The sequence below is a fragment of the Siniperca chuatsi genome, linkage group LG11 (assembly GCF_020085105.1).
Source record: "Siniperca chuatsi isolate FFG_IHB_CAS linkage group LG11, ASM2008510v1, whole genome shotgun sequence".
Lineage (NCBI taxonomy): Eukaryota > Metazoa > Chordata > Actinopteri > Centrarchiformes > Sinipercidae > Siniperca > Siniperca chuatsi.
The window spans coordinates 11,559,100-11,572,188 of NC_058052.1; the positions used below are offsets into that span (position 1 = coordinate 11,559,100).

General features: G+C 40.7%; 1 protein-coding gene across 4 annotated transcripts in view; it reads right to left on the reverse strand.

The window, feature by feature from the left end:
- pde10a (phosphodiesterase 10A) overlaps positions 1-13,089 on the reverse strand; it is a 56,339-nt gene that overhangs the window by 25,773 nt on the left and 17,477 nt on the right. The window contains exon 1 of one of the 4 annotated variants that reach the window (XM_044215479.1): positions 10,092-10,522. The exons of 2 other annotated variants lie outside the window; for them this stretch is intronic. In XM_044215479.1, the coding sequence (XP_044071414.1) occupies positions 10,092-10,155 (64 nt within the window). In that variant the 5' untranslated portion in view covers positions 10,156-10,522. Of the gene's footprint in view, positions 1-10,091; positions 10,523-13,089 lie in introns of those variants that run through there. One more of the 4 variants, XM_044215480.1, reaches the window with a different exon arrangement.

A 13,089-nucleotide genomic window follows, 5' to 3' on the forward strand; every position in this document is an offset into this window, starting at 1 on the left:
AAAAATAATTTTACCTGGAGAAGAAAAACAAATCCTATGCCAGTGCTAAATTTATATTTTATGGCATGGTACACCGTAAATGTATCTGTTATCAGATAACAGTAGAAAGAAGGCTGCTGTATTCAGACAGCCCTGATCGTTTTTTTTTTTTTAATACTGCTTTCTCACGAAATGTCTGGTTATCAGCAGCATCTGTGTAGACTCCCTTCAAGCATGAATCACAGGAGGACATGCAGCTGGAAGGCATGTGTTCTGCCGTCAGACACAAAAACATACACACACTCTCCATGAAAATATTACTAAGTGGGGTGTCTGTCTGAAATCCTGTATGATATCAGGGTAGTGATTGGCTACAGACTTGTGGACAACAGAACTGTACGTGGAAGGTGGCACAAACTCACCCGACTGTTGTGCCAGATGACAAAATAAAACCAGATGCAGGAGCTAGAAGCATCCACTTCAGCTGCAGGTAACTCTTGTACGTCTATAAAAAGTGTTTAAAACTTGGATTTGAGGAATAACTTCTACTTTTAATTTGAATTTAATTTTAGAATCAAAGTGCTCCTGACTCTGGTAAACAGTCTGAGCAGCTATCTACGACCTTTGATCTATTCCCCCAGAACAAATCATTTGATCTTCTGTTACAATGGATCATCTGCTCACTGTGTGTGTGTGTGTGTGTGTGTGTGGGTTTGTGTGTGTGTAGGTTGAGCAGGCTTGTGGTTGCAGGCAAATAAGGCAAACAGAGGTAGGGGTAAGTTTGGGGGGTGGAGGACGCTGCGGTCTGATGCTGTCCAGACACGAGACACAGATCTTCAGGAGCGGAACGCCTCACGAGACTCCTGGCCAGCTCTGACGCACATCGGCAGAATACGGCTTAATAAATCAGAGAAAGTTAAGGGGGGGTGAAGGGAGCTGCAGGGGACAGAAAGACACACAAAGAGGAGTAAATTGGGAGCGCTGCAAAAAACCCTTACGACTTTGTCCTACTTGAAATACAAAGAAGGCACTGTGATTAGTGACACTAAAAACAAGGACGCTGTATCAATTTATGAATACAAGTTTTGTGTCGACAGGCTCTAAAAATTATTTAGCTATCATATGTGTGCACATGAACAAATATAGTCAAATGTCCTATTTCCATGGGGCAAAAACAAACTGCAGTGATTCGAATTTTGCAGTGGGCATATAATGGTTGATGAAATTGTGTTCTGGGCACAACCCTGTACTTAAAATTACTAGCTCACACTAGCAAAAATAATTTGTAAAAAAGGAGAATTTGTGAAGCCTTATTGGCAAAGAAAAAGCAAACCATGGCTCTTTAGAACAGCCACTCTTTATTTCTGACCCCTAACTCAACCCTTAACCTTTGCTTTGGCTAAGAAGAATGTGAAATGAACGTATGACCAAATTCAAATTTTGTACTAACATCATAAGTAGGGAGCACAATATATCTGGTATCTATCAGGCCAACAATTGCTTAAACGATAAGGTTGCCCATATTCTATATTTTTGTTATTGTGAACAAGTCACATAAAAAGACCAAAACCAGCAATGTCTCTTTCAATACTTTTCGACTTCCCCAACCTGCCTGTGGCTGTCAGCTCCAAGGCCCATTTGTTCTTACTGAAGACATAAATCTAAAAACAGGTTACAAATATACGCTTTCATAAAAATAAAACAGCTGGGCACTGTAGTTTTTATCAAACATTATTCAAACAGGAGTTAAGAGTGCATTTGTTCGGGACTATTTTCAGTTGTGGATTAATACACAATTGGTGCTCCAGTGATTATTTCAGGCAGCAGGATGGTGTTTCTGGGATTGACTCAAACTGAACTACAGTGTCCATGTTCATTGTAATGAAGGAACATGTCACCCAGTGCAACAGTGTGGCTCAGTGATGTGTTTGTAATAGTTTTTGTGCAACAATGGAGCGCTATTGCACAGAGAAATAACCTACATCAGACCAGACATATCCTATAAAACTATGTTATGACGATGCATTGATTGCTTACAGTGAAGACATATGACAATGTAATACAATATTATGATGTATTAAAGGAAGGCAGAGCACATGACAGGAAAGACTTCAGGGATCGACTTGCTCTGCAGTAAATGATGGAGCAAAGATGTTTGAAAGTGTTATATCAATGTTACATATTTTGTTGAAATAAATTAGACAGACATAGACATTTCTTTCAGTGAGTGCAGGCAGTTTAAAACAGATACTAATAAAGCAATGTCTGCATCTGCTCTAAGCATCACACTTAGTTCAGGTCAATTCCACTGGTGGCAGCTAGACACATTAAATGTATTTATCTGTATCAGTTTAAGAAGAAATCACTGGTTATTGGAAAAAATGTAAATGTAAAGTGGAAAAAGAAGCCAGAGGAATGACCCAACAGCCACTATATTGCAGCTTGATGGTGATTGATGCACTTTTTTCTGAACAAATCTGCTACTTTCTGCCGACCTTACAGACTTTCCCTCTGATTCCTTCTGAAATCCTTCGAGCCCCGGCTCAACCTAATGTGACCGCAGTGACACTCAGAGCTGTGGGATATGCGTCAGTGTCCTGGGCCTGTGACTACGACGTCTAATCAAAGGTGCAGCCAGATCTGTCCCACATGTTGTGGTCCAGAATGGTTAACCCCACTGGGAACCACATGTGCTCACTCAATCAGGAGAGAGAGACTGCTGTGGCAGAAGCAATGGCTTGGTCACTGGTTTGACCCGAGTTTTTTTCTTTTATTTAGTCAAACCTCAGTGAAATTTTCCTTCGCACTGGGGCCAATGCTGTTAAAGACAATGGCGTCATCAAGATAAGCACAAAATGGTTTTGATTTGATTCTAATAAACACAATGTCTGACACGTCGAACATAAACACATCACAATGTAAAAACAAAATAAGTTCAAGTCATCATCTAACAGGCTCTTTTTAGATTTGTCACATTTTAAAATTCTTGAGCCAGTCAATAAACCTTTTGCTAGAGGAGTTAGGTCTTCCCATGTTTACAACATTAAATTGTCTGTGTACTGTAGGCTGTGCAATGGCTGCAGCAGAGGATTGCATTCAAATCCTACAGAAGTATTATCAACAAAATGTACTTAAAGTATCAAAAGTAAAAGTACTTGCTCTGCAGAAAAATATCCCGTCACTGTTATTATTATATACGACATTATTAGTTTGTTAACACTGTTGTATTGATGCAGAAGTAGCATTTTACTGTTGCTGTTGTGGAGATGGAGCTATAATATCTACTTTATATACAGTTAGGTTGTTTAGTCCAGTGGTTCCCAACTTAAGGGTGAGGCCCCCTCCAGTGGTCACAAGATAAATCTGGGAGGTTGTAAGATGATTAATGAGGTAGGAAAAAACTAATTTGCATTCATAATTTGGACCTTTCTCTAATCTTTGCTGTTTTTTGTGATATATTGGATAATTTTACTTCTTTGGGCCTCTAACTGTTTTTTAAATGAAACCATCTGAGAAGTTTAAAGGGAACTCTCTCTCGACATCTAAATCGTGACAAGGGGTCCCCACTAGACACTACTTTTTGTGAGGGGTCACAAACAAAAAAAGTTGGGAACCACGGCTTCAGTCTTTCACAATGTGTTGTATTTCATACATGTATCGTGTTTTTTATGTAGTTGAGCAAAAAGTACAATATTTCCCTCTAAAAATGTAGTGGAGTAGAAGTATAGCATAAAATAGAAATACTCATGTAAAGTACAAGTACCTTAAAATTGTACTTAAATACAGTACTTGATTAAATGTACTTAGTTACTTCCCACCTCTGTGCTTAAATGAGTTTGAGTCAAAACAAAGTTGCTCATTCAGACAAACATATAGGCGGGAAGCAGTTTGTTGTGCAGCATGTTTGTGAGTGGCTGAAGCCCAGTTGGCAGAGATTTTGGTGCCTGACTCAGACTCGGGCTTCCTGTGTAAAAACTGAAGCCTGAGTTCATGCAGTGAGGTATCGTTGCATAACACTTATCTTGACTACAGCACACCACGCCCTGGGACTGGGAAAGGAAGGCCAAACCAGTCACAGTATGTCTGGGTCTCACATCCAAATTTCAGTATGAACACGCTCCTGTTTGACGGGGAATGCTTTTAATAGACGGCATGGGCTGGGTATCTGTATTGTGTCAGCACCAGTTTGGGGTATTAATAAGGAATTTCAGGCATCAAAACATCCCGAAAAGCTTCAAAACTGTTAATTGTTGGGAGCTACAATTCATGTTTATGAGCATTTTTATTAAGGAAATCAATTAGGCATGGTCTGATTTTATATGGAAAAGTAAATGGCTTGTAGAGATGCTGTAAACTGTAAGTAATTCATTCCATCGTATAACAAAATGCGCATTCAATAAATATTTTGTCATGCTTTGTATTAGTATAGCAACTTTAAAGTATTGAAACATATTGAAACAAGCATCAGTATTGAAACCTGATACCGAGTCAGTTGTGGTAAGGTATCATATATGAGTCACAAGTCACAATAAGACACTTTGCAGGTCAACATTTATCAATGGAAAGCCCCAGAGTATTTATGACGCTACACCTCCTTCAGAGGATAGGCAAAGAAAAGAGACCCCTGTAAAGCAAGGCCTCATTTCTCTCTCTGCATTGACATCTCTGTCCTTATTTTACCATTTACATTTTGCTTGATTTAAGCCTGCACAGCCTTTCTCTGTCACAGTTTTGATGCAACACCACGCTTTATGTCATCACTTCAGTCTTCATCTGAGAGCTGAGGAACAGACATGGTGATTGCGCTGGACGTTGGGCTTTTTTAAATTGAAGGATTCTATTTTAAAATCGGAATCTCTCATTAAAGGTTTCTGTGATGAGAGAAAACTCATCCACATATCACAAGTTATGCTTCTTACCCAAAGCAGTCCCATAAGGATCTCACTTTAATTTAAGTGAAATGATGATTTTTATCATTGATTAATCTGTCAAATGATTTTTTGGTTTGGTTTGGTGTTTGTTTTGTCTGTTTTGTGACAGTACAAAACTTCTCACATTGTTGCAGTGATATACAAACGTACACCAGGACAACAGGACACCGTGACATCAGTGTTGGGTGTGGTTACAGGTGCAACAGAGCACACTTCTGCCTGGTGTTGAGTTACTCTTTAAACAATTACAGTAATGGATGATCAAAACTGTTGTCTACTGTAATCATTGGAGCCCAAAAGCATTTCATTTGCAGCAGCTCTTAAAGTTTATGCTGCAATGTGCAACATTTTTGTGTAATTTCTTCATAAACTGCGGGGGTGTTTTTACATTCAAATATCTAAAATTAGCTTTTTAGCTGGAAGACTACGATTAGTAAAAGAAATCCATGACAATCGTAACAAGTAATTACATCTAATAAAAGTTGTCTTCAAAAGTTATAAAAATATTTGATAAATAAACGTGAGCGGTTCATGAGCTAGCTACGAAGTTGAACATATTTCACAAACCTTGAGCCCTGAATATAGCCTGTCAGGTTAACTCATGCACAACTCTTTCCCAACAATAGACATTGCACAACCTGAGGGTAAGGGCTGTTTAACAAGGCTTCTCAGCTGAGAGAAAGTTGATCAGGCATTGACTCAGTTGGAGGGAAGGTGGTTACTGTAGTTGAGGGTGAGGTGTGTCTTCATTTGACCTGGTAGTTATTTATTAATCGTGTTTTATGCAGAAAAGGGTTATTAATGGATACATTAGCAATATTTTGTTTTTGTTTTTGCTAGAGAAACAAACACCGCTCACCTGGTATCAGACTTAGCTGAGGTGCTGGAGCTATAGACTATCAAACTCAATGAAAAAAAAGCATCCACACACTCAAATCTGCGCAAAAATCTTTTAAATTAACAAGCTTTCGGTCAGAGACCTTCTTCAAGGCAAGAACAGGTAGCAGTTTTTGTTTTTGCTGAAATACTGCAAGGATAGACGTAAGTGCAAGCTCTATCAAATATGAGGATTGATTGAATGTTTTAATTCTTCCTATGTAAGACTCCAAATTCCTGGAGGGACTGCCGAAGGAAAGTATTGCTTTAATTGAAACAATAAACTCACATATGCAGATAAAGGAACATTTTAAGAGCTGCTAAAAACAACAACCGGCTCCACCCTATGTTCATCCCTCATCTCTATTTCCCATGTAGCAGTAAGCTATCTGTGTGATAGCGCCTGAACAGAAGTGACCGTGTGTCTGCAGCGCTCGTGTCAGACGATGTCGAACGGCAATGTCAGCAGCAGAGGCCGACCCCGGCAGTGCCGATGTTTAGTGAGCAAGATGTTCCTCGTTTGCAACACATAGATGAAAAATGCACATGAGAGAAAAAGGGAAAAGACCACTTCTCTTGAAGCGCACTCCTTCTGGCAGAGAGTCAAGGGCAGGCTGCCAAGGTACTACTTTTCACTTTCCTGACTTGAGGCTGAGGCAGGAAAGGGGGGGGTCTGCAGGGTGCGTGCGTCAGCAGGTCCGCCTGGGACTCCCTTGCCAGAAGGTGGGAAGAGCATGTGGTTCTTATCTTATCTATGGGAGGGATGGAGCACAGCGCCCAACACTGACATTCAGTGAGAGGGGAAAAAAAGAGCGAACACTGAAGATGAAAACGCTTTGACTCCTCTCCCCACTGCTCACATTTATTCATCGAGCCTGTGAACCTGGGTATGTGTGTGTCCATATGCAGGTGAACACACACACACACACACATATACACACACCCCCTACATTCCACAGCAGCAAAGGGTGAGGTGACCGATGCAGCTAAATCAATACACCAGTCAGTGAAAAGGTGTCAAATGAAGATGCAGTTTCACCCTGGACTTTAACTGCAGTCCCATCACTTCCAGAGACACGCCCCCACATGGCGAAAACAAACACCGCTGCACAAACATGCAAGCTCACACCTCACACTCACACACACAGAGAGAGAGAGAGAGAGAGAGATTTCCATGGAAATGTAATTTGCATTATTTCCGCTTCCATGGTCCAGGGCCTTAGACGTAAAGAGTCAGGGCTATAAATGGCAAAGTGAGATGTAGATAAGGCATGTCCCTTGATCCACAGCCTAATAGTGTGGTCACAGGCAAGCGGTAACACTCTGACTGCAGTTACACACAGCAGGTTAACCTTTACTTTCAACTAAAAGTTATAAACTCTAAACTTTCTTGCGCATTTCCTTCAGTGAAAGGAAACTGAACGACAGCCAGAGGTGGTAAAACACACAGCCTACAACAGCGCTGATAGCGACAGTAAACCTGCAGTTGCTGCCTTGGAGTCAGCATCTCGCCCAAACCAGTGGTTTGATGTAGCGCTGTACCCCCAGGGCAACATCAGTGATCAGGGGTCATGTTCCCCGCTCCACATCTGGACAGATGCTGAACTCTGCAGCCGCTCTGCAGAGGGGCCAGTGGGGACCCGGTAATGAGAACCACAGATCCTTGCATCTTCTCCAGTGCCGTGTTCTTTTATGAGCCTTGACACGAGGACAAGTTGTAAAGAAATCTACATGCATGTGGCCTTTTCCCATCCCCTCAGATACCAACCCACGACAAGCTGACGAGGAGGTCAACGGACGCCTTGAGGAGAATGTCATCTGTTTCGCCGCTCAGATTGCGCACTGTGCCCTGGCGCTGATCCAGTCCTGCACAGATCTTGATGTAAAAAAAAGGTTCAAACTGCATAACAAGCTAATTTTCTTTTGCTTGAATTTCCTGAGAGTTTAAATAAACACTGCAGACAAATCACAAAGAGAGGCTATTTGGCATGCGTGCAGCCCAGTCTGGAATTATTTAGCCATTCAAATTTCAATCAAGCTTTAATTTTTATATTCCAATCATATCACGCACTATATGTTTTATATATTCAGGGAGCATGCTAAGAGAAGTCCTCACTGTGAGAGAGAGAGAGGAAATGTCCAGCGTGAGCACTTCCTGCCTGACAATGCAGCCTTCTTCACTGAGTTAAGCAATTCGTCGACAACCAATTGGGATTAAAAATGCCTGAGAGATCACATTAGGGCTGACCCAGATTGACCTCCGACACTGTCCAGAAATATCCACAAACAACGCGCACAAACACACGTGCATGTATATGTTCCCACAGCGTGAGGTTACAATCAGCTATAATATCCCAGGACTAACTCACTGCTTAGAATTATAGGAGCAACAAGGCAGTGAATGAACCAGATATGTTGTCTTTACAAACTGGAGTCTGTCTTTCCAGGGAAAGACTGGATTTGCTGGACAGTCCAGCAACCAGTCCCATTTCAGAAAGGACAAGCAATGATAGGAGGATAAACCTGCCAGCAGTTGCCACAAAACAAAACAGCACTTTTTACCACCTCCACTCCTATGTGTCGGATACATTTAAAGTGATCACATGTCTAATATTTGTAGAAAGCAATCTATGTAAACAGCGCTATAAAAACATGCGGCACAGATGATGACTTCAGTTCAGAAATATATACTGTATGTTCATGTGTTTTTGTGACTGTTAATCAAATTATTCCCTGATCTCAAACCAGTCACACGGGAAACATGCAGTGAGAAGGGAAACAGTGTGTCAAGTTAATCCTACATTTAACCCAGATTATTTGACAGCTGTACAACATTTGAAAAAGAAAGAGCAGCATAAATGTGAGCTATGATACTCACGCATAATGACAATTATAGCAAAAGTGGAAGCAGACAGTCGATGATGAACTTTTTTTCTCAGGTCAACGTATTTGTGAATTACTTGTTTATAGTATTAAAAAATAGTATAAGACGTTTCAGCTCATCCTACAGTAGATGTAGCAGCCACCAACATCTACTGTTGTTTTGTAAATTCAAAAAGTGTGAAATCTGAAATTCTTGTCCTTTTGTGGTCAGTATGAGGGGCGGGATACCTAAATACTGTACCTCAGTAATACATTCCATGACTGCAGTTTACTGCTATGTGTGTACTTTGGCATCACTCAGTATCCCAGGCCCCAAACTGCTAACTTGTTATTACAGGGTTGCCACTAAAGGTCACTTGAGGTGCCACTGAAATAACTGGAACCACTGTTATTCATGTGGCACACAGAGAGTGTTAAATGACGATCACAGAAACGATAAATTACAATAATTCCTAAAGTAGAAGTTCCCACAGCAATTTTACAAAGATACAAAACCAGATAAAATGATAAAATATGCAACAAGGGACTGTAAATTAACAACTGAGTAGCACAGACACACTAAGGAAATATAAGTATATTATAGGCGAATATAGATGATATTATTATATGACAGAAAAAACTGCAAATGCATTCACTAAACTTTCTGTAAATTTTGTCTTATGCTGGCACCAATTTCTCAATATATTTAATTATTTTATCAATAAAAATCATGTTAAACTCTCTGACATCATATTGTGCTGGGAAAATAAAAGCTGACATAAAAGCCATCATAATTTTTAGTAGGACACTAAACATTTCTCACAGCTACGGGATAAGAATTTTCTGAATTTTATGTTAATATTAGTAGCTATAGCTTATGAGTATTACAATAAATATGAAAAATAGTAGTGAGTAGGCCTGTAATTAAAACAATATACACATTTCTATAGGAATATTAACACTGAATTCACATTTCTACAGGAATATTTTTGAGATGTATTGTACTTGAGGAGTGAGCAGTATTTACACTTTCTCTCCTCACTCCGGCGCAAGTACACTTCGCTTCGCTTTCTGATGCCATGTCTCACTGCAGCAGCAGCACTGCTGACGGTCCCCTCCATGGCAGACCGGACCAACTCAAATCCGAGATGGGATTCATCAGCCCGCTCTATATATTTTATTAAAAAGGGCTGTAGAGACACACGCTACATTTTCCGAATTACAGTCCTGCCAGGTCCCCCTCCGATGAAGTCCCCACCCATCTAGATCAGCTATCAATCTGTCATTCATAAAGTTGGGTAGACTCAGGGGTAAATAACGTACGCCTGCAGAAGCGGTTCGCGATTTATACTGCTGTTACTGGAAGTCAAAGCGTATTTTTGCGTAAATTTCAGCGATGATTTTTGTTCTATAATTTAACAGTGTTAGTCAAAAAATACCTACTTGCACCCAGGAAACAGTCCGTTAACCTTCTGAAACAGCTTGTTGAAGACGGACCATCTTCCATTTCGGACTGTGAGCGCAAAAGGAGAGAGGAGCCACGGAGAAAAGCGCGCCTCTGCAGCTGCAAGTTGGTGCGTCTGGGCAAAAAACAAAACTGTTTCAGTACGCGTTGAGGTGATGGTGTCCTCAATGCTCCAGGCTGTGCACGGTTTAGGAAGAGCAAGAAGAGCAGTGTGCTGCCCCCCACCCCCCCAACCCCTCCACCAGCGCTATGACCCAGCACCGCTGGCCGAGGTGTAGCTACAGTCGGCCCGCCTCCTCGGCGTGGTGGCTCCGTTGTGGTTGTGCAGCAGCAGACTGGGGGAGCGGAGACGACGACGCACAGACACAGAGAATGGGAGTAAACACACACGCACACGGGGGAGAGAGAAAGGAGCGCGCCCGTGTCAAGTGAGCCACAACCATCAAGCACGACTTCCTCTCTAATTTTCAAAATAAAAGCCAACAATGCTCAACGCTGTGTTTAGGGTGCCTTATACTGATATGAACATAATGCTATTTTATTAACAATTTAAGTAGAATACACGATATTTTTCAGGAATTTCCTTTAAACAGATGTACAGTCCTGGTGCTTATGGCTAAATGGGCCTTTATGCACATTTTTGATGTGAGATATTAATGCAAACATTCACATACACCAAACGCCATGACAGAGCGCTTAAAAATGTGTGTCATCTTCTAAAAAATTAAGTGTTTATCAATATTTCCAAATATTGCATTCATCCATCAACTTTTTTTTTCTACAAACGAACACATTTATTTTAAGGGTAAGTCGTCCTTGTTTTTGCGTATTTGACGCGTCTGGAAAGCGCACTCTTGACGCTGCTGAAGTGCTGTTCCTGTTCCTGAATTTGGCTGCATAAAAGAGAAGGGTCTATCTGCAGTCTCGCAGACTACATGAAACACATGAAACATCCCCTGAGATAACTTCCTGGATTAATGTAACCTACTTATGTTAACCCAGACCATGATCTTTTCCTAAACCTAAAGAAGTAGTTTTGGTACCTAAACCTAACCAAACAGCGACCGTTTAGAGAGCATACCATGTAGTAGGCGTGCCCTGTAGTAGGTCTACTGTGCACAGCGCATGTGCAGAATTTAGCCTCTTTTACGACAGATCCATTTTTTAGGACACATCCATTCCACAAGTGCAGGATTTTTTGTTTGATGTGACATCAACAAACAAACAAAAAAGATCCTTTCAGCGGCCTTGTGTCATCATATTCCTTTTATTTCTGTATTGATCACCACGTAATTTTAGTTAAACATCTTTTCACAATCAATGTTAATAAAACAAGAGCAGTCGTGCTACCTTTCTGTGCTTTTATGTTGGCTAATATCAGCCACGTCATTCAAAAAACACAAGTGGTGGGCTATCTTTTCAGTAGCTTAGCTCTTTTATTGACCAAGTAGTGCAGTAAAGCATTTTAAGTAAACTTGAGCATTTCTGAAGCTCAAGCACAGCGGAGCTTACTGCTATGGTCTGAAATAAAACTGTTAAGGATCAGTAAGTTACTTGCCCACGGACATTTAGCTTATTTTCTAGTTTGCCAGGATATGCTGTTGTTGTGCTGTTAGCTATAGCAGCAGGAGAGTTGTGAGTATCGCTGTCTGGAGCTGCTGTGCTGCTCTGGGAAACTGTCTCGTCCTCTCTGGCTGTTAGCTTAGTGGCAGCAACTGTAGCAACAGTTTGCTAACCCACAACCTAGCTAACGTTAGTTACATTATTTGCAGGGTCACTGTTCCCTATATATCATGGTATTTGTCATTGTATTAGATTTCTACAGAATCGCATACCCCACCTTTAAGTTGGTTTGCAATATTGCCTATTCACTTTTTTAAAGTTGTATTTATTTATTTCTCTTGATTTCTGTATTATGTATCTTTTTACATTGTACAGTTTTATTTCTGCTTGTGTTTTTGGTTATTTTATTTTATTTTTTCTTTATTACTCCCTGTATTGTTATCTGTATTGTTTTGTAGTGTATTTTCCTTTCCCGATTTTCCTCTCCCGGAAACCCGCCGGTACGGATTTATTTAAATCCCAGAAACTGCTGTAAATTGCTTCGACATACTCCCGATAGGAAGTAGTCGCATTTCCCCACATGCATAGAACAAATTGGGTTTCCGGTGCGGATTGGGCAGTGACAGGGCCGAGCCACATGTCCACATTTCTCTCTCCGGAGACACACTACTGTTTCCTGATTGCATATAATGACTGAAAAGGTGCATCTTTCTGTCTCACCTTCGTGCCCTTTAGCAAGGCACTGAATTCCTTCCTGCTCTTGAGGTGCCAGAGCCGACCCTGACCTCTGGCCTCCTCAGCAGAGAGTGAGTTAAAAACAGGGATCTGTCTGTGAGTTTGGCTGGGTATCACCAAAACAAATTTTATGAATAGCATGTGTCCAACAAGCACCTTCTTTCAGATCAGCCTTTCATTTAAAGCCAGGCAACAAGACAACCATTAATTAAAAAAAAAAAAAGTCACACATTAAAGACACACTTTCATTGGTTGCAGCATAAGAAAAGCTTATTTAATGTACATAAAACACATAAACAATGTGTGCATGTGTGAGAGTGAGCGAGCAAGCAGGGACAGTCTAAACATCGATCGTACCAAGGTCTAATTCGTGTCTTATCTAGCTCGAGATTTTACATGAGGTTCTTTTGTCTGAAGTAAATAAGACTGGTGTTTCTGCCTTTTGCTGATATTTCAGCTCCTGACTTCAAATATCTGCAGAGACTTGCATGTACTAAAGGAATGTATTCAATTGATTTATTTCACCAGGCGAACTCAATCGTACATTTACATAAATTATAATTGTAAATATCGCCTTGAATTGGCATGATAAAATAAATCAATGTAGTCCATTTCTTTAGCAAATAACTGCAAAGACTGCAGTGCAAATGAAATGTTTAGACATGCTCACTAGAATTG